General features: G+C 36.9%; 3 protein-coding genes across 15 annotated transcripts; 2 read left to right on the forward strand and 1 right to left on the reverse strand.

Moving 5' to 3' along the window:
• Positions 1-232: 232 nt before the first annotated feature.
• Positions 233-9158, forward strand: LOC124306830 (liprin-beta-1). 10 transcript variants are annotated; one of them, XM_046767901.1, is made up of 13 exons: positions 233-355; positions 1556-1696; positions 2165-2319; positions 4951-5069; positions 5199-5559; positions 5872-6033; positions 6226-6354; positions 6434-6608; positions 7026-7321; positions 7411-7587; positions 7669-8040; positions 8307-8517; positions 8764-9158. In XM_046767901.1, exons 2-12 carry the CDS (start codon positions 1570-1572, stop codon positions 8463-8465), a joined length of 2232 nt encoding a protein of 743 aa, XP_046623857.1. In that variant the 5' UTR covers positions 233-355; positions 1556-1569; the 3' UTR covers positions 8466-8517; positions 8764-9158. The 10 variants fall into 10 exon arrangements, with proteins under 10 accessions (XP_046623857.1, XP_046623855.1, XP_046623858.1 ...); XM_046767899.1 differs by having other exon boundaries at positions 274-451; XM_046767902.1 differs by lacking the exon at positions 233-355 and adding an exon at positions 821-963.
• A 142-nt stretch (positions 9159-9300) lies between these two features.
• LOC124306826 (uncharacterized) lies at positions 9301-21409 on the reverse strand. Of its 4 annotated transcripts, XR_006908692.1 has the most exons (18): positions 21265-21409; positions 20995-21129; positions 19218-19369; positions 18176-19126; positions 17690-18101; positions 17127-17575; positions 16889-17046; positions 16555-16808; positions 16217-16465; positions 15970-16143; positions 15749-15909; positions 15399-15651; positions 15058-15304; positions 14574-14947; positions 14161-14472; positions 13742-14011; positions 9785-9912; positions 9301-9535 (listed from the first exon to the last, which is right to left on the reverse strand). XR_006908692.1 is itself a non-coding variant. In XM_046767884.1 (17 exons), the coding sequence occupies exons 1-17, from the start codon at positions 21395-21397 to the stop codon at positions 9902-9904; spliced, it is 4695 nt and encodes a 1564-aa protein (XP_046623840.1). In that variant the 5' UTR covers positions 21398-21409; the 3' UTR covers positions 9746-9901. The 4 variants fall into 4 exon arrangements, 3 of the variants coding, with proteins under 3 accessions (XP_046623840.1, XP_046623839.1, XP_046623838.1); XM_046767884.1 differs by lacking the exon at positions 9301-9535 and having other exon boundaries at positions 9746-9912; XM_046767883.1 differs by lacking the exons at positions 9301-9535; positions 9785-9912 and having other exon boundaries at positions 13448-14011; positions 17690-18089; positions 18170-19126.
• On the forward strand, positions 19464-20912 carry LOC124306845 (RWD domain-containing protein 2B). Its single transcript, XM_046767939.1, has 4 exons — positions 19464-19662; positions 19781-19987; positions 20093-20530; positions 20623-20912. Exons 1-4 carry the CDS (start codon positions 19588-19590, stop codon positions 20848-20850), a joined length of 948 nt encoding a protein of 315 aa, XP_046623895.1. The 5' UTR covers positions 19464-19587; the 3' UTR covers positions 20851-20912.
• Positions 21410-21463: the final 54 nt, after the last annotated feature.

The raw sequence follows: 21463 nt of genomic DNA on the forward strand, positions 1-21463 counted from the left end.
ATTCAATATTGTACCAGCAGAATAAATTTTTGATAGCGGATTAAACGAATCGGATAAAAATGTGAAACCTAACCTATTTTATTTATTTTTTTCTAAGTTGGTAGCAAGTGCAGCTTGACGATCTGTCAAACGTCACATTTTATATACAACATTTGACGCACGTTATCCGTTGCATTTCTTTTTCACAAATAGCAGACCATTTTATAATCAAGGAAATTGATTCGACAGTGAGACTGGAAAAAAGCGAAAAACGTTCCTAACCTAGAAATAATCAAAATTAACATAGAAAGTTTATTTAAATGATAGAAATTTCAAACAGGCGGTAGTAACCTATATAAACACGCGTGCGAAATCGGTATGACACTTTTGTTACTGCATGTAATGAATACAATACAGTTATTTTCGAGTGCATGGTGGTAAACGAAAATCATAAATGAAACTGAAGGTTGAGGTAAAGTGTAGATAATTTTTTAAAGCAATTTTTACTATCGAAAATTGCGTACTTCAAAATGACGCGTGTTCCCCGATACATACTATGTGTACTGTGAAATACGATTGCGGCGAGATATGATAATCGCTCGTAATTATGAAAGCGTGACACTACTTTACGAGTAATAGCAGTAGAAAAATAACTTAACGAAATTGAAAGTATTCAATATTCATTTTCGCACGATTGAAAACGATTAATTATATTTGCAAAGTAGCCGACAGGACTGAATCTTGATTCAAATCATACACACTTTTCAAGTGTTTTAAATTAGCTAACCTTACTATATTCTATCGCGTAAACTTGGTTCGGACGTCTGATACGTAAAGTTGCGTAATTAATGCTATCAAAAATTTGCTCTTCACCGACGACTACAAGCTCAATTAGGCATTGCGTAAAAAAGGTGAATTTAAAGAGAGAGAAAATACGATACTCCCCTACGCCACATTTTGACGATTTTGACATTGATGAGAGAGGTTAGTTCGAATCGCGGTGAAGGGAGAAGCAAGCAGCATGGGAGATACGCGAGATGAACGAGAATACGTGTGATAGATAAAAATAGAGGAACTGTCGGTGGATGTGTTCACGCTGTTGGGCGTTGTTCCGCGTAGAACCTGTTGATTCTCTCCTTGTACAACAATTATTTCACTTATTTTTACGCTCTTTGAATCGATGATATACATACACACCTGCTACCGCACTTCATAACAAAGTCATTGGTTGAAAATCAATTTAATATAGCCGAGTAAATCGTTTATCTGCCGATTTACGTGTGATGGAGTGGGACGGTAAGAAGCACCCAAATGCATCTTTCCCTGCGTCCTCATTAATTCGCAAATGAAGTGCAAAAATGCCCGATTTATTATTTACTCAATTAAGGTATATGTGTGTTATGTGACATACATACCTTTTCATTTATCCACTTCACTGCAATAATTGTTCAGGTTATTGAAAAAATACAAAACGAAATAAACGAAAAAACAGCGAATGTAAATGATATAGTTATTATAATAATTTGATAAATTTCGCAGTTTCTTTTTTCATCACTTCATTCGTTTTTGCTTGCAGAATATAGGTGAGTGATGGGAAAGGGTGAGGAAAGCAGTGCAGCTGGGTCAGAGGCGAGTGAGACTTCATTTTTGGTAAAAACTACTGAAGCTAGTAAGATGCTTGAAGCAGCTCTGTTACAAATGGACGGTATCATATCAGGTGGATATCTCAACTCTTCTAATGATTATCTGGAATGTTTTATGTCAATTGAGAAATTATCTGTCTTTTTTTGTAGCTTGGATTATGCTAAAAAACAGCCATTACTTTCACTACGAAAAATTCAGTGATACCTATCAGTCTTTGTAGAACCCTGAACAACTTTGGTTTAACAAAAAGAATCAAAATAAAATGCTGTCCACGAATTTTATATTTCATTGTTTTTTCTATCGAAAGACTTGTCTGTGCGAGATCATAAGTAAGCCTCTTTCTGTCCTTCGGGTGGAGGAATTTGAAATGAATTGACATTTTGTAAAGTATCTCATAAACCAATTATTGTAAGTTTAAACAAGAAATAAGTATCATGCGTTAGTAAAAAGAAAGTCTTCAAAAATAAATTCACTTGTATCAACTATGAAATTGTCAGTGGATTTTCTATTCGATTGACGTTACGTTCTGTGTTTCATGTAGGAGCTTGCGCAGAGGGATCTGACAGTAACTCTGAATGGAAGGATTCGGTGAAAGAAGCCACAAAGAACCTTGTGTCTGCAATCCAAAATGCTCCATCTCTCCCACAACCCCCCAATTTGGAGACTGTTGAAGTGTTATTGCACTGGCTACAACCAGTGAGTACAAGATTCGCATAAAACAATATTCAAGTATAGATCCTTAATAGTTGTGTAAATTGAAACTCAAAATATACGCTGCATTACGAAGGGAAGTTGAAAAGAAAGAAAGAAAAGTTTGTTTTCCGTATGGAATAAGGACAAGGAAGAACAATAAATGAAAACTTCTAATTCCAACGAATCGAATCGCTCATTTCCGGTTTCGCCGTACTTCCGGAAGGCACGTAAGCCGGTTCGATCGCGGAGCACGTCCATTCGATTTGAAATCACGGCACGTATCCGTGCATCCACATAGCCGGACAGAATATTCCCGTAAAATTGAACGCCGGCGGAATATTTGCGCGCTGCAATTGTGCGAAAATGATATGCGAACGATTTAAGTATCGCTACTATTTCATAGTCACAGCAACAATAACATGGCTGATGCTTGCCGCGCAAGAATTAATGAAAAAGGTAAGTATATCACGCGTTGAACTATTGAAAATATTGAAAAAATAATGAAATGAAAAATTGCGAGTGAAGTGGCGATATTCGTATAAGATGCACGCGTCCATTGCGCGCACGCGTGCGACGTGCAGCATGCCTCGTCCCCGTAGACGAGGGAAGAACAGTACCAGTCTCTATTTATAAATACGGCGTCTTCAAGATTTGGACGGGTTAATTTTAGTTTACGAGACGGAGTCTGTCCGAAGGGAGTCTCGTCGGTTTCGAAAATTTCTCGAGAAATAACTGGAGAATACGGTTTCATTTATTAAACTAACTTAATTTCGCTGTCCGCGCGCGCTTTGACCTTGTTTCCTTCGTTTCTCCCGATTCTGATCGTGATCTACCCGGAAACTTCCGGTTTCGCGATCGAAGGCTAAAACTTAATCATCGCGAGCGACGGTGGAGATAAAAGAGAGACTCAATAATCCCAAGACGAGAAGGAAAACACTGAAAAAAGTGGTGCGAAATTATTTTCTCGCATATTTTCATCCAACTTTAACATTGACACGCGGTAGATGTTGAAGAATATGATCGATGTGATACCGTATTGGGTTTTAGTAATTCATTCGACTTTGATTCGGGGGTCGATATCATCGGAATTGGAAATTTAATGAACTGATCGACGATATCTGTGTGGTAAATACGGTAAAAACAGATTGTATATTGACCGTAAGTTTTTCGCCTCCGTTATGGAAGATTCTTGGGGTGGTGGGCTCATGGGAGGAGGAGAACGTCAAGATTTGGATCCGATCACCGAGGAGGAAGACAGAAGCTATCCGAAAGGTATCAACGTGAAATCGGGAGTTTTTTCATTATAATTTAGTGTTCTAATCCGGTATATCGCGAGGATAGAGGTAGAAAAAAAGTTCAGCTTCCGAGTAGCTCAACAGTTGAAAGTGACCGATGTGCAATTAAAATTTTGCTTTTTTAAACTCTCACCGCGTTCGAGGAAAAGAACAGAACAGAAAAAAGGAAAACACATAACGCGACCCGAAATAAACTCCATCAACAATGGAAAATGGACGGACAGACTGACGCGGCTCGTCCAGATAGTGATGATGACGGGATGATGTGGTTTTCCCAAGGCTTCTACCATATGTACTTATAGATGCCGAGAGCCTAGACCTTCTCGATTTGAGAGGACAAGGGGCATCACTCCTATAAATACGAGACTAAATAAATACCTATTTAAAGAGTATACAGATGTGAATGTATGTACATACGTTAGTATAGGTATATATACACACCTAACTGTAGCATATTAACCTACGTATACTAACGTACGTATTTACGTCTATAATATTGAAGACCGTCTCTTCAAATGGGAACCATCTCACTATTGGTCACAATGATTATTAACTACACGATTTATAATCGTTCTGTATTCTCATTTTTCCGGATTCATTCAAATTACATTAGGTACATAACTCGGGCATTTCTTTCCTGTAACTTTCTTTTCCCCGAGCTTTACCTTTTTCTCGCGAAGTACATCGATTATATAGTACGGAAAGTAGAAATACGATACAGAATATTAATGATAATAATAATAATAATAATAATAATCACTACCAATACCCGTCACACCCGATAGGATATGTCCCCATGAGTCGTTAAGCTTGTGCGGGGCAAGGGAAGGGATGGTAAGTGATCATCATTATGCGTCTGCAGCGAACTGAAGATGATTAAGAAGAACGATACGATTAATTTATAATGCAGATTCACAATCCGATTCATCGGACACAACATCGACAATGAAACGGAACGCGTCCAAGGAGACGACGTCGGACGTTTACGACTCTTCGGCGACATCTTCCACGTCGGAACCCGGCGACGAATATCCCGAAGTTTATTCACGTAACGTTGCAATCGAACTGCCTGGACCACCGTTAGATTTACGCAACGATTGCAGGTCACAGAGTTGCCTTTGCCAGGTATAAAAATAACTTAAAAAATCGCGTCGTTAATTTGAATTTAAAGAATAAAGCATGTCGCTTCTTAACGAATATTTCGATTCCTTCCGCAAAACTGACAGTCTGGGAGAAAAAACGCATTGCGGTGTTCTTACAAAGAAGACAGAAGATAAAGAAATTACCAAAGTTTCATGATTTCTCGTATTTGTTTTTTATTTTTATGAAACTATCGCAGAACTGCCTGATGGGATACACGAGAGCGATTGCTTTTCAAGGAAACATGAGCAATTCCTGTGCCGTCAACGCGGCGCATCTATCATCTCTACCGCCTTTCTACGCTACATCTTGCCCAAGGTGGTTAATCTTTGTTGAATTTTCTTACTCGACTTTGCATTTGACGGGAATAAATTTTTACGAACAATAATTTTGATGTATTATTGGCTGAGTGCGAATAATGTGCAACAAAAAAACTTGTACAATTAGCGCCGGAAACGAGTTCGTTTACCGATCATCGAAAGAACCGTCACCGATGCGGTACATCGCTCCTCCGGTCCCTCGTTGCTGTCTTCCTCCCAGTCCGGGTCCATCAATGGCCAAAGATTCATCTGGGATTCGTTCCGACGGTAAATCCTCGAGCATGACCTCATTGCCGGTAAATTCGGGCCGGTGCGCCGGGTCCTTGGACCGAAGAAGACGTCGGCTCAGGAACAGAAACGAAAGAGACCAAAGAGCCAGGTCGCATAACGATCTGATATGCTGCGATAGGGAGAGACTTTATTGTTCTCATCAACAATTTCAATACGCGAGCAATCCGTATATGAACGGCTATAACAATAACACTGAGGTACAAATAATTGTAGAGTTGGACGTCAGTCTTTGTTGTGATTAATTTGAGATGCAATGAAAAATTGTTTCTTAAATTTAAATAAAATCGTAAAACGAATAATCACGCGTTGGATGTTCTTATTAACAGGGGTGTAGGGAGGTTTGCTGTTGTTACTTTAGTTCCATTCGTTGGAAAACCAAGAATTTATAACAAATGTTTATTTACACGTTGCATCGACCCTTCCTAATGCAGATGATCGATTTTTGTTTCACTATAAAATTATCTTTCGCCTACAAATTCCAGATTTACATGACCGACTATGATTTCTAGGAGCGTTTGAGAAAACTGGAGAACGAACGCGGCGCGTTACACATGGAGGTATCTGTGCTCTCTGAACAGGTCGATGCTCAGTCAAACAAAATACACGAACTGGAAAGCATATTGCAGGAGAAAAAAGAATCTCTGAGACAGATGGAAGAGGCTCTTCAACGGGTAACAATAAACAAAGCTACAGCTTATCGCGTTCGGCGCAGCGAAATTACCCGGCAGTAAAATTTTATCTATTGTCCTCGCAATATCATATCTTACACTGTACTCGTGATTGACAATCTGCAGATGAATAAAATCGCGCGAATTTTGCAAGCTTGAATAATTTCTAATGCACGGTACTTTATTTTATTCAAGGAAGTTATCTCGAGGAGCACGTTAGAAACTCAGAAACTGGAGCTGCTAAGTTCTATGTCCGAATTGAAGCTAAAACAGGCCAGTCTAGAACATGAGAATCGAAGTTTACGCAGTAATCCCATGTCAAACGTACGTTAATCATTGTATTGTTGATACTTCCAATCAATAAATGTGAGAAATGATACAATCCTTTTATGTTATGTTTTAGGGTGAGAGATTCAGTCGCCATGCAGGACAGTACAGCAGCTTACCTCGGCCGCCAACGTCATCAAAGAAGGGAGTCGCATTTGGTAAGGTCGTCGCAAATTCAAACTATGGCGCACAGTCTGTCCCCTTGACTGTTAAGGGAATCTCTGCTAGATGTCTGTCAGCCCCGATTCTAGGTTTTAATCAATTCAATCAGAATATAAGTATGCCTGCAGTGTTGCATGCTGCTATTATGATAAGAGCTTAAATTTAAAAACTTGACTAATCACGCGATTTTTGGAGGAGATTGCAAATCAAGTGCGTATTTAATCAAGGAAATAACAATGCGATTGAAACGTGTTAGCTCAGTAACAGCTAAAGCTATTTTTCGAAATAATTGACGTTCTTGTGCTTGCGTATAATTATTGAAATTTTAAACTCTCTCTCCTCAATTCTGAACTCCTAATATCTGATTGAATATTTTTCAGAGTGCTTTTTCTTCTTAGTCTTTTACAAAAATCACAAATTAGCATAAAATTAACACACGCACGGCGGTGAGAAATATCCATCAAATGTAATGCTTGTAATTTGAATTTTCAAACGATTTTTCATAGCTGAGGAGGAGAAGACAGTAATCGGCGAGGCTGCACCGCAACCTGAATATATTCCACCAAAACCATTAGCCGATCTTACGATGGAGGAAGTTGGGGATTGGCTATCACGCCTAGGCCTCGAATGTTATGCAGCTGAATTGCGACGCTGGGGTGCTACAGGAGCAAAGCTATTGGAAATGCAACAGAATCAAATTGAGAAAGAGCTTGACATAAAGAACACGCTGCATCGAAAAAAATTGTTGTATGCTATCGAATCTGAACGACCGAATTCCGTTGGATTTTTCGGAGCTGAACAGGTAAAGAGATACGAAAATTAACAATCCCTTTCCTTGCCACAACATACTAAAATAAAAAACAATAAACACGAATAATTTATGACTTACAGATGGACAGTGCAGCAGTTCTTCGATGGTTAGACGATATTGGATTACCGCAGTACAAAGAAGCTTTTCAAAACGCTAAAATAGATGGTAGAGTTTTGCATCGATTAACCACAGAAGACTTGCTAAATTTAGGAGTAAACGCCCAGTTATGTGCTGCTAGCTTACGCCGAGGAATTCAGGTATCAGGATTCGTTTTTTTTTTCATTTTATTTTTACTTTTTAACGGAACGAAGGAGACCGATCAATCTTTGGATTTTCAGGTCCTTAGGGAGCTGAATTTCAATTTTGACAGCTTGGAGAGAAGGTCTATTAACGGAAATGGGGCTGACGGTAGGAACGTCACGTTATGGACGAATCACCGTGTCATGGAATGGCTAAGAGTCGTAGACCTTGCCGAATATGCGCCGAACATGCGCGGCTCCGGCGTTCACGGCGGATTGATGGTTCACGAGGGTCGTTTTACCTCTGAATTACTAGCTACTTTGCTCAGCATTCCTCCAGGAAAGACGCTACTCCGCCGGCATCTGACAACTCACTTCAACCAACTTTTAGGAAGAGAGGTCGTCCAGCACAAACGGGAGATTGAGAGTACCTTAGGATTCGTGCCCCTCACTCTGACTGCCAGATTAAAAGTAAGTAGTTCAACCATATTAATAATCATTTTATAAATTGTTTACCTCAATTGGACTGATTTCTGAAGGAAACAATGAAAAATGATTAAACAAATTAGTAAAACGTTTTTGTATCTGATTATTCATTGAATTTTTCATTATTTATATTTTTCCCTTTCTCTTCATTATATTTTATGCAAAACGAGAAATTGGGACTCTACATTCACGAATACTATAAGCAAGCGATTATTTCAATTCGTAACTTACTTTCTTAATTAATGATTAAGGTACCAAAGAAATCCCAGTTCACGTTGAAGCGAAAGAAAAGTAAAAATGAAGTGGATTATGGGAACCTAGTTTGTCCTCTGGAACCTTCACCACCAGGTACACCGTGTTCGCCTTCTTCAAGCCCTGGCAGTCCTAATCTGAGCTCACCCATTCTCTAACCAATCACAGATTTACTCGAGCAAGAAACTAAAAAAAAATCAAAGAACACTCGTAAGTCTAACTCTACTAATGCATACACGTAACCAATCATCCGTTCATATGATACGCAAAATTTAACGAACTGTGCGAACAATAATATTCCATTGTGCGTCCCATTTTATCTTGATGCTATATTTAACGTACATGTATTTCATAATAATCTTATACGTGGCATTTTAATATGAATCGTCGTTTTGCTTGCGATAAATTAACTAGTTCAATATTGTGTGTGATTTAATTTATCTTTGAATATTTCAGGTAGAGAAATTACGGAACACAAACGAGTAATTGGTTGCATATAGACATTGAGAGAGGGAATGAGTCTGTCTGTATGTTAATCATTTGAAATACTGCCAAATAAAATTGTAAATTAAACAAATATTTTTACTGTAGCAGATTATTAACATGTTACCAATAATCAAGCAACAACTAGCTATTTTACTGACTGCTTTCTAATGAAATCAATTGATAATGAAATTTTACTTTCAAGTGTACTTCTTCTTGTACTGTATGCATACATTAAATTCCATAAAATGAGTATTCTTAGCCGTACACACATGCTTTTTTTTATGAATTTTCATCTGGAACTTTTGAGCTATTAATCAGATTGTAAATTTCACAATGAATCAGTGAGTGTGACAATCGAAAATGATTTTCTCGCAATCGTAAAAGGTAAAAAAAAAAGAGAATAGAATAATGACTAGTTATTGATTAAGTACCTTAGTAAGTTTTCCCATTTAATAATCAGCAGTACGTATTGTTAATTATGAAGCCTGTATTTTTAATACTAAGATATTATACACGTACGATTATACAAAAACATGGCAGTAATCTGTATTTTATAAGAATAAAAAGATTGCAAATGAATATAAGAAGTAAAAATTAAACGAAGATTTGATTGAAACTTACGAAGCGCTACATCGATTGATTCAAATCAACCCGCTGTATTGTACACACATCGGAAATAGTAAAAATCGTCGGGAATCGGTCCTGTACTAGCTTGGCGTAAGATTTTAACCGTCTTCGCTGTCTGTAATAATTCATGCATGTATTTATGAGTAAAACCTTCCTCGTTTTCGATCCTGATGATTGATTTTATGTTTTGACGGTGTACGCCACTCAAGCATCTGCTTTCCGTGTTGCCGGTACCCAGGTATGAAGCAACACTTCGTCATTTGTAAATTCTCAAACTATAATTTATTTTAACTTACCCATCAAAGGATAAAAAATACCACAATATACCCCATGTACAATAGACCAGTTCTACTTTAGGACATACCTTAAAATCATGGCGGTGTGAGTTTCGGTCAAGATAGCGATAGCAGCTGCCGGCACATCTCTGGGATGAAGATTTTCCGACAAATTTTTAATTCTCTCGATTGCTTCGGTACAATTCTCAACCCCAATCTGAAACAAAATAATATATTGTAGTGCATGTTCCGTTAGTTATTATAAAAGTCTCAGAGCCTAATTCTAAACCTGATTGCTGAGCGCTAATAATATCTTCGCATCCTCGGGAGAAAGAGCGGGCTTGTAAGAGCCAGCTGCAGCTAACCAACCATATCTCGTTGTATGGCCGATGATCCGCCAACGTTTTTTTATGATTTTGTTAATCTGAGAATAAAGAACAAGAAAGCAATGACATTATGAAAGAATATGAATTTGCAAGATATTTGAATACCAACCGTTTCCAGTAAAAAATTTTCCTCGCAGAGTGGAAATAGGAGCGTTGTAGAATCCAAAGGACGATTTTGCGACGTAGAAACATTGGTCTCGGATTTGCAATTTCGATCGATTTCCGCGTTGATCAATTTTGGTAAACAGCTCTTCGGTTCAGAATTGAAATTTCGTTTACTCGAGGAAATCGTTTTATTAACCAGCGTGGAACCCATTCTCCGCGCTGACGAGGATCGCGGCGAATAACCGTCTGGTTGTTCGTTTTATACGATAGATAATAGTGTTTCGCGCCTCGAACTCTCACCATTACTCAATCGATCGGACAATTCTGAACGTTGAGATAACGATAAAATTAGGTTGTTTAAACCTTCGGAAACCAGGATAACGTGCAAACACGTGAAGTAAAATTTCGATTGAACGCATTAGCAACATCACGATAGCGAATTAATATGTCTGGCAAATTACCATCGTTATTAAACATATTAGCCATTCAAAAAGCTTGTGGCGTTTCCGGAAAATATATTCACAGTATGATTTCTAAAAACAAGTTCCAAATCCATTGGAGAATTGATTTCGCGTAGGCATTATTGATACGATTCCAATATTAAAATGTCTTGCTTTCAAGGAACGCTACAGACACAACGTAGATAGCCATGGCTAATTTCTTGTCATCGACCATTTGAAAAACTATAGAATTTAGCAATTTGAAAAGACATGGTTACGTAGTCGCGCGATTTTTGTGTTCCCAGTAAATCATTTTCGCTAATTCGGAGGTGGGAAAAAGTAAGAAAACGAGATAATTAAAGCAAGTGCGGCAATCTTCAACGGATAATTAATTTGACACCGCGGTGTATTATCCGCGGGAGGTTATTCAAAAAAGACAAGAGCAACGGTATTCCCGTTCGTAAGAAAATCGAAAAATATAATCAATCCGGAGTTAATTATATAAATTAAACAAACTACCGATGAAGACAGAAAAAAAAATTAAATTCTATGGGTTTATTATTATAAGATGATTTCTTGCAGTTAGCGGTATAAATAAATGCAGATTCCATTCGACCTGCAAAAGGCAGAAAGGAATGACAAACAAATTCATTGTGAATTATGGTAGCAGAGCAGCTAGGATGCCCCCGCTGGTTTGCCAGGTCTCATGTCGCAGCCAGCTCTGAACCAGACAGCGTCCGAAGAGGCAACTTTAGCCGCAAGGGGATACAGATTGATAAAAAAACTCGGGGAGGGCTCGTATGCCAAGGTATAATACATTCACTGCGTATAAGCTGTTTTCGGACAGCGTATCGACTTATCGGTAAACTAATTTCCTCGCCGATATCAAAGTTCGGCAAACTTCTGCGATACATTATGTATACATGCCAGGTATAACGGTAAACACGATTTGTAATTGCACAGGTGTATCTCGCCGAGTACAAGCCAGATAACGACCCTGACAGAGCGAATACACTGGCGTGTAAGATCGTGGATACCGCCAAAGCGCCCAAGGACTTTGTCAAAAAATTTTTGCCCCGAGAATTAGATATTTTAGTGAAATTAAATCATCCTCACGTAGTTCACGTGCACAGCATATTTCAAAGGCGGTCGAAATACTTTATATTCATGCGATTTGCCGAGAATGGAGACCTCCTTGATTTTATATTGAAAAACGGAGTGGTCGCGGAAAGTCAGGCGCGAGTTTGGCTCAGACAACTCGCTCTTGGTAAAAGAATAAAAATAAAATAAAAAAAAAAAAAATTTAAATACACTCATAATGAATATTTCGAACATCATCGAGTGGTATGGTCGGGTCTCGTATTCAAAATTGTCCACTTTGCCTACCATTACCGAATTTCAGGACTCCAGTACCTACACGAAATGGAAATAGCACATCGTGATATGAAGTGTGAAAACGTGCTGATCACGTCTAATTACAACGTAAAATTAGCGGACTTTGGTTTTGCAAGATATGTAGTCGACGGCCGAGGCAAACGCGTCCTGAGCGATACTTACTGCGGCTCATTATCTTACGCCGCGCCGGAAATCCTGAGAGGATCACCTTACAATCCAAAAATAGCGGATATTTGGTCCCTGGGGGTGATACTTTACATATTACTCAACAAAGCCATGCCTTTTGATGATACTAACATAAAGAGATTGTACGAACAACAGACTAACAGGAGGTGGAAATTTCGGGGTAAAGTGGTAGAAATTTTGAGCGACAACGTTAAGAGGGTCGTTACCAATCTGCTTGAACCCGACTTGAATAAGAGATGGAAAATGGACCAGGTATTGCATAGCGATTGGATACTCATGGATCCTCGATTAATGGTCCTTACACCTGCCGAGCAAACCGCCCTCAACTCTGCGATTGAGGAAAGGAAAAGGAACGAGGAGAAAATAAATAGAAATTTGGCAAGTGACCACGATTGTACTTAACGGAATAATTTTAATCATTGATTAACAATTTTTTCCCATGTTTTTTCCAGAAGTCTACGAAACCTGATAGCAGGAGTAAGACTGATGCCGATGAAGACCATGGACGCGGAAATGAAGATGTGACCGTCATCAAAGACGCGATTAAGGTACATTTCCTAATTGTAAAATCTCATCACTTGCTCTCATATGTTTGATTTGTTTCGTTGGTAGAGCATTTTTCTATCTTAGCATTGTGTTATTTTTTAACGGTAATGCAATGCACTATTCGAGAATATTAAAACATGACCCAATTTCAAGTACTGACACCATATCTTTAAACGAATCGATTTGGTCGTCCTTAACAGGATCACAGAGAACGTTTATCGGACGCGCCCAAACCGTGATTGAACCGTAAGGGAATTAGTTGCAGAATTTTATTGAGTCTAGGTACCTGGTGTAATTTTACGAACGTAAGAAAACTATCCGTTATTGCAATTTTTAGCAGTTACGAATTTACGGTCCTTCATTTTCTAGTTGCAAGAGCAATCCTGAGCATTCATAAAGTGAATATCGAACCATGCAATTAACTCTGATTTGTAGTTTGAGACCAAGAAGTAATGAATGCAATTAACATCAAAAAAATCGTAATGAAATGTAAATATTGTCCGTGAGTAAAGATTATTTTACAGTTATTGGTAATCTGACTGTTGATCGAAATTGTATCACTCTGTGTTTCACATTTTGATTTAATTTTCACAGAAAAGTTAGTAAGTAGATAAGAGTTTACTCTTGAATTTGTCGAGTGAAAACGATACGGGTAACAATCTGTTTATTTTTTCATCAACAAATAAGAATTTAACAAAATGCCTACTAAATTTTGATCATCACTCGATCAAAGCTTTTGCATTATTGAAGCTTATTAATTAAGGTAATTAATTTCGCAAGAAGTTACAATGTTCACCTGCTATACCATTTTATATAATTACTAAATTACACACTTTCAATAAATAAACAATAACAATATATTATAAATAAATTCAACTTACGATTCGTTGAGGAATAATTCAGTTACCAACGTAACGTGTTTTCAGCAACCTTGCATTGCTATTTCTAATCACCTGCACATAGTAATCGTTATCATCTCTATACGTACCAATCTTTCCGTTTAATTGAGTGGCAATCAATTGACGTGGCCCTGAGAGTCCTCCTAATTTCCAAACACCATCGGATTGGAATATTAAGGGCTCTCCTGTTGGAGCCACTTCCATTAGAAGAAACTCTGAACCAGGTAGGGTATATTCTTCGAATTGACCCCACGTATCATATCGTAGTATTATCGTATCCCAAGTCAACTGCACAGCGAGCCAGAGTGAGCCAGATGACACAATAGCAGATGCTTGCGTAGCCCCAGGTAGGTTGAAACCTGAAAATGTCGTTTGCTAAATTAATTTCTTTAACAGTTAAGTAGCGAATTCTAGTAAGGCTCGATAGTTTGCAGATATTCAGGCTGTCCGAAAAGTTAGTTAATTCAGCGGATATTTTTCTGAAGGATGCAAACTGTGAAACACAAACCGGCAACTTGACGAAATTTCTTCTCCACATGCTCGTAAGTATAGATCCATACACCGCCATTAGGATCTGAGGTTGCAACAACAACTAGTGGAATTCCCTCCAATTGAAAAACTTGGCTGAATAATACTCTGCTGGAGTTCGGAGGGAAGGTAAGAAGTTGAACTGTTTCTCCATCACATGTTAGTACGCCAATTTTGAACAAACAGTTTCCTAGACCTTCAAAAAGTACCGCATGAAATATGGATGAGCCTGAGGTCAAAGCCGTAGAGTTTACTTTAATCAGTTCTAATTTATCACAATACCAAGCTCGTCCTATTTTAAAATGTAAAAAAAATAAAAATTAGTACAGATCAGTTTTGAAACCTTTGTTGTGAAAAGTTTTGTTTGCTAAAAAATAAAATAATCTAACTTACGTGACAATGATATATGAATTTGTTTTGCGACGTAACTAAGTTCCACCATTCTGGCACTGACTAATTCTAAATCCAAAGTAAGTCGATCCAAGTTTTTAAGTTCCACCCCATGGAACAGTCTATTTACTGCAGCATCTCCCATTATCGTGACATCACCCCTCATTATGATCTGAGACTTTATTATTTGAACTTGTTTATTCTTCTTCAACTGATGCTTCACCAGAGATGACAGATCGATGTCATTTACTTGACCATCAATGACAATTTTTGACGTAATTATGGTCCCATGAATTTTTTTTGTCCCACCTACTTGCTGGGATATTGACTTCAGAAGATACTTCTTCATTGCGCACCCATTCACCATTCCATCCACTCTGTTGAGATACGTTAAATTGAGGTAATTAATTTTCACGACGAATATTAAATGTACTTTCTAAGTCTACAAATAAAAGATCCATGGTATCCATTAGAATAAAATACATACTGCAAAGGCTTCAGTAGCGTAATATTTGCAAAGGTTTTCAATCCCCTAACGATGATTGGTTTTCCATTATTTAATACACTCAAGGTATTTGTCTGCCAGCTACCAAAATTGAAACCACCATTAAAGTTTTCAGCATGCAATGACAACACAGTTTTCTTCCCAGTAATTATGTTTTCTTTGACGTCGAAACGTACAATGTCAATAGACAAATCTTTCCCATTAATTTTACTTTGAGTGTTTAAATCATCTGAAATGATTTTCAGTTATAAGATTACAGCAAGAAGAGCTTGCTAGCGAAATCAAACTGAAAATTTCAGTAAAAAAGTTTTAGATTCACTTACCTAACACTATTAATGTTTGGAAGTGCATAGCATTTGAGACAGTTTGACTACTGTCTCTTTTTAACGAGTGTTCGACTAGTTCAGCTAAAAAAGATGCGGATGCCAAGAGTGACAAACCTTTTGTACATATAATATTCGGAATTTTTGCTTTTTTTAAATAAACATTTTCATATATTTCCTGCGATCTGGTTCGACTAAGCAACCACTTCGAGATTTGATTCCAGGGTCCATAATTTTGTGTATTCAGCCATCCCTAATAGAATAGATTGTAATTCTGATGAGTACAATATGTACATAAAAATCAGTGCAATTTCTAAACACTACAAGTTTACAGAAATATAAGTACTAACTAATATTTGTACAGGTCCTTTGAATACGGCATGCCTAAGATCAAATAGTGCATTGGAGAGAATGCAGGGCTTATTGATGAACCAAATATTATCGAAAAGCTTTTGCAAGGTGAGACCGTTGATACTTTGAATTTTTGGTTCAACTGCAAACGTGATTGAACCTGCAAACAAGAATTGTTGGTACTCTGTTCCGCAACTTGGAAATTACTATATTTACTTACCTTTTACAATTAAATTGGTAGGTGTGTTGCTAGATGAATAAGTGAAGGAATAGGGTAATATTAAATTGGCAGATTTCAGGCTTCCTGCAATTATTTTTGTGCCCATGTTACGAGTTCCTGAAAGATCAATGGGAGCTACCAAAGTCTTGAACGTACGTGCTACCAATCCACCAGCTGAAAGAATTTTGCATTTTTGAAGAAGATAGATTTATTCCAATAAAAAGAACAAGAATAGGAAGCTACATACCAAATGCAATGTTAGTTAGAGACGCAGTTTCATCCAACTTAACAATATTCTGTGCCAAAGCAGAAATATTTTCCTGATTCAAGGTTTCAAAATATATGTTTCCTTTCGAAATGAAATTTTTCGCATTGGTTATGGAAGGTGGTACGAATCCTTTGGCAGCCAGCAGATGTTTGATATCTAAATTTGATGCATTTACGACACCATTAATAGTACCCGGATTACGCCAAGCATTCATGGCAACCCACAGCCCTAAAAGATAAAAGGTTGATTTTGAATGTACTACTAATTTTTTCGTATTCTCATTTATACTAGTTTATAATTGTAATGAATTTACTCACTTTGAAAATCAATCCCAGCAATATCATCAAGCAATGCTTGGTGAACTTCAACAGTTCCTGAGAAAATTTTCGATGCTAGATTTAATTTGTTGGCCGTTGTTATTGTAGCTGTATCCATTATAGTTGAACTTAATGTGGAAGCACCAAACATTTGTACAGCTTTCAAAGTCTTAGCTGAAGCCTCATCAACTTCTACAGACCATGTTTCAATGTTTGCGATTGTCGCCTCTAAGGCACAAAAAGAGCTCTGAAACCTAAAGAAGAGCAATTCAAATATTTAAATAAAACTTATTTACATGTAATTACATCACTGATTAGCAACCTTTGCACATACTTTGGAAGAGGCAAAGCATCGTAAGATAAACTTGTAATAATAACATCATTTGGACTGCGTTTAGTGCCAGTGATATTTTTTACATGGTTAGTAATTGATTTGTCACTTAGAGCTGTAACCCAATCAGCAGTTATATCCGCAGTAATCTTTGTCCAAGTCTGCAAAAGTACATATAAAATATATGGATTAATGAAATTAAACAACTATACGATAAACAAAAATATTCCTCAAAACTAACCGTTCTAAGTTTTGACAATTTCAAGTGAACTGGCACACTTTCATCAAGGCGTAAAGCTTCACTCCTGATCTGAGTCAAAGATCTCTTCCTGTCCAGTAACAGATCAGAAGCTTTTGCCTGATTTGTTACAGTGACCTTTCGTAGGGAATAATTACCCCGAAGTATCAAAGGTTTTTCTATCCAAGTTACTGGTTTCAAATCTTTCACTCCATCGCCATTTAATTTACCTCTCAAGTGAACAGGGCCAGTTACTTTTACTTTGGACACTGTTTTTGTGTCATTTATCGTGACAGGAGGACCATTAAGGGGCAATAAAATTCCACCTTGCACCAAATATAGATTGTTAGCTTTTATTGAAATTGCATTTATTTCCTGGTGAGTCAATTGCGTTGCTATACCGAGAGGAACCAATACGTTGGACACAGAAAGACTGTTATAAATGTGATGTCCTAAAACAGTCCAGATGATTAAATGTAGTACTAATGCATTTTATGAAATCTGTACCTACAGAACAGTTGGGATTATACATATTGTGTTGCCTCTTTGCAGGTCTAATAACTCACCTGTAACTTCTTGATCTCCAGATACTTTCAATAAATCATTTTGGAGGGATGCAAATGTTATTCCATTTATCCGGTTACTGACCGTAACACTTTTCAGAAGAACTGCAGACTTTGGACATGGCAAGGTACCAGTTAACTGGGCTTTTACGTTCTCAAATACCAAAACTTGATCAATGACATTTGGTTTTGCTAAGTTTTTCAGTAGCTCACTTTTTACGGCAGTACTCAGACGATTTATCCTACACCCTAATGTGCATTGTCCATGGACTTTAGAGGCATACAGTGTGTTGATCTTGGGGTTTTTTTTTAGCACGAATTGAGAAAATAACTGTTTTTTAGCTAACAAACCAGATCGTAGTTCTGTAAACTGATTTGACAAATTTATCAACTGTTCCATACCCCTGCCCTTTACCTGTCAATTTGAATGGCACGGTTACTACATTATAGGAATTAAGTACAGATTTGGCAAAACGACAATATTTTTACCTTTTTTGCCTGAAGTTTTCCAATGTGTCCGTGTTGGATTTTAACAGCTCCATTAAATTTTGGTCGCACTGGTGGCTGTGTTTTTGCTTTCTCTATAATTTCAAGACACCATAGCTTCGTTTTATCTCTGAGAATTTCCCACGTACTTTGCTGAACCCAAATTAATTTCTTGAAGCTCCACATAGCATTTTTATGTTTTACAATTAATATGACCTCACCATCCAAATATGTAGGATAAATTTGATCAATTTCTGCCATTGTTATGCCAAGCTCAACGAATTTCCAACCATTATACTGATAAATTTTCAGCAAGCCCCTCTTTAATGCTAATAATACAACTGTTTCTTTGGTTGTGATAGATGATATCCAATCAGCATTTTCAATATTTTGAAAAGGCACAAAGTGGTCGTGAACGAATTTATACATGATGGTAGAGTCCTGATTTGACAGAGCTAAGTAGTGTTCTCTCTGATGCCCTTTTTCCATGTAAAAACTTTCAGCATCATTTGCCGGTGGTAGTCGTTGTGTCAAAACAAACACGTTTGATTGTAAGATAAATTTCAATACTGTAGTAGTCTGAGTTCCAGTTATGGTTAAATACATTGATCCTCCAATCTTAAATGGTGTTAGTTTTCCAGTACCATAATTTAAAACTTGAATTGAATCAAAATGCTCGCCTAGCCACTGGTATATTGATACATTGGCATTCGAAGCTATGCCAAGAAACATTTGATTCATTCCATGCCAAATTGATAATCGAACATCTCCCAGCCCTTCGAGATCTTGGACAGGATGTAGAATGTATTTATGAACTTCACGTTGTAAACGTAAGATCGTCACACTACCATCAATCTTGCCTATTACAAATACGCAGCCAAACTCCGAACAGTCCGCAATTAGATGAGATCCGCCGGTAAGCAAATAGTAACAAGCTTTTTCAAATTGGTTTCCCTAGATGATTAAATGATAGAATGATATTACAATCCAAGAAGTAATAACCACTCTTAATTACCAATTAATTATAATTTAGATAATAACTCACATTGTACCGATATAGGGATATTAATGAAGCGTCAAGAGTAACTGTAAACCATTGTAGTTCGTTACCGTTATAATAAGCAAAGATTGATATGGCCAATGAATTTGGAAATGGGTCTTCAAAGATACCAGAAAATCCTTTCAACACTCCAATCCCTGTTGGAAACAAATTATTTAAGAGTCCCGCCATGGAGGATCAGCAACCAATAGAGAATAGGCAAAAATCTCATTGGCTGCAAGACTCTATACAAATCAAATATGAATACGTTGATTTAAAGATATGTAATTACTGGAACTGATATTATGAGTGACAACCGCAATATGACCATAGGAGCAACTGGTTGTTTAACTGTCATAGAATCAGTAGAAACTCCATGTCGCCCAACAACGCCACTGTATGCGTAGTATATGAAAAAATCAATTTATTTACCAACAGTGATAAAAATCAGGTTAGATAACCTTTAAAATAACATAAATCTGAACCGCTACATTGTATAAAGTGTAAAAAATATACTTTTGATTGATAAAATTTTGAATAAATAAGATAAAACTGGAAACACATTTTAGAATTTTGAGAGGATGTCGGTCAATGATAAGAGAGTAGAAAATTATCAGGCACAAATAGCAGAATTGGAAGCTTTGCAAGCTATTTATCCGGACGAATTGACAGTTATTGACCATGGAATTTTAGCTGACATAAACAATTTTATACTGGATATACATTCTGATGTTCCACACCCCCTGGAATATATTGTTACTATTTTGCATCTTAAGGTAAGTCTTTCACTTTTCGTTAAACAATATTTTCAGTATTTTCATTACGTTTGAAATTCAACTGCAAAACATATTTAGAATTAAATACTTGTTGACTTATTTCAGGGTAAATGCCAACTGTACGTCACACTGCCCAACGATTACCCAATGACAAAGCCAGAAGTTTACGTTAGAAGCGAGTTATTTGATCGTATCCAACAGTTTAATTTTAATACCTCTTTAATAAACTTTTCCAATGCACAAGAAGAGGGGTTACCCTCTATATATATGTTGATCTCGTGGGTACAGGAAAATTTAGAAAAATATTTAAAATCATCCAACAGTAAAACGAGCCAAAAGTCACCTGTTAAACTGAGCAAGAAAATCGTTTTGAGTTTTTCTAGATACTGGATATACTCTCATCATATTTATAGTAAACTTAAACGTCGAGAAATTATTGAAATAGCGAAAGAAAATAATCTTTCGGGCTTTTGCTTGGCTGGGAAGCCTGGAATAGTATGTATAGAAGGAGCTTCGGAAGAGTGTGAAGATTGGTGGCAAAGAGTGAGTTGATCAATGTATTCTTAGCTCAATTTACGTATTTGAAGTCATTAACCTCTTGTATGATTAATTATTTTCATTTAACTTATTCACAGATAAAGGCGATGAACTGGCAAAAAATTTTAGTTAAATTTAAGGAAGACGATCCTGTGGAAAACAGTAATTTAAATATTCACAGGAAGTTTTCAACCTTTCAAGAAATATCATTTCCAAGCTCAGATCGACACAATGACATGGGCGAACTTTATAAATATCTTACTGAGCATAATGTCCAATATGCATTTAAAGAATATTTTGGAGTTGACGGAAAACGTCCTATATAGTACATTTGTTACGTTTACCTAATTATTGTACATTTTATACAATGGATGAAAATATATCATCAATTTATTTTCTAAAAAACTGTGATATTGGGCTTTCTTGATTCATTGCTGTATACTTTTCTTATTACGGGATTATTTTCTCACCATTGTTTAAACGTGCCACATGGCCATCAAGATGTCTCCTGTGGCGCCAGCCTAACGGTCTCTGCGTCATCTGAAGAAACTTGGCTATTTTTGCATCGAAAGCCTTAGTTAAATCTTGACCAGGTAGTATTGATCCTAAAAATCATTTCAGTATGAATTAGAGAACTTTTGGATTAATGAAGGCTGTGTAGAAAGTATAATAATCTTTTAAAAACTGGCTAATGTTTAATTAAAATTTACTTTAATATTACACATACATCTATCACTCACCATGGTCATTAGTTAGCTTTTGAAAGAAATTTTCCACTAGCAGAAGGTCATTCTGAAGTCCTTTGATTTCAAATGCACTTGATGACTTTATAATGCATATAACAATCGCGAATAGAATCCAATATTTAGGCATCTTCTATCATCTGTGGCAACGTACTGATATTTGCCAGCCAAATATAAATCCTCAAAGAATTTGTTC

Source organism: Neodiprion virginianus, chromosome 6 (assembly GCF_021901495.1).
Source record: "Neodiprion virginianus isolate iyNeoVirg1 chromosome 6, iyNeoVirg1.1, whole genome shotgun sequence".
Lineage (NCBI taxonomy): Eukaryota > Metazoa > Arthropoda > Insecta > Hymenoptera > Diprionidae > Neodiprion > Neodiprion virginianus.

Bases quoted from the DNA above. Each gene is read 5' to 3' on its own strand.
- LOC124306830 (XM_046767897.1), top strand. From the start codon at position 3,495: ATGGAAGATTCTTGGGGTGGTGGGCTCATGGGAGGAGGAGAACGTCAA. The intron at 5,070-5,198 runs GTGGTTAATCTT...TTGTACAATTAG, and splicing joins TACGCTACATCTTGCCCAAG to CGCCGGAAACGAGTTCGTTT. The intron at 5,560-5,871 runs GTACAAATAATT...TATGATTTCTAG, and splicing joins GCTATAACAATAACACTGAG to GAGCGTTTGAGAAAACTGGA.
- LOC124306845 (XM_046767939.1), top strand. From the start codon at position 19,588: ATGTCGCCCAACAACGCCACTGTATGCGTAGTATATGAAAAAATCAAT. The intron at 19,663-19,780 runs GTTAGATAACCT...AACACATTTTAG, and splicing joins CCAACAGTGATAAAAATCAG to AATTTTGAGAGGATGTCGGT. The intron at 20,531-20,622 runs GTGAGTTGATCA...ACTTATTCACAG, and splicing joins GTGAAGATTGGTGGCAAAGA to ATAAAGGCGATGAACTGGCA.
- LOC124306826 (XM_046767882.1), bottom strand. From the start codon at position 21,397: ATGCCTAAATATTGGATTCTATTCGCGATTGTTATATGCATTATAAAG. The intron at 17,576-17,689 runs GTGAGTTATTAG...GGACTGTTTTAG, and splicing joins TGGAGATCAAGAAGTTACAG to GACATCACATTTATAACAGT. The intron at 14,473-14,573 runs GTAAGTTAGATT...ATTTTAAAATAG, and splicing joins AATTCATATATCATTGTCAC to GACGAGCTTGGTATTGTGAT.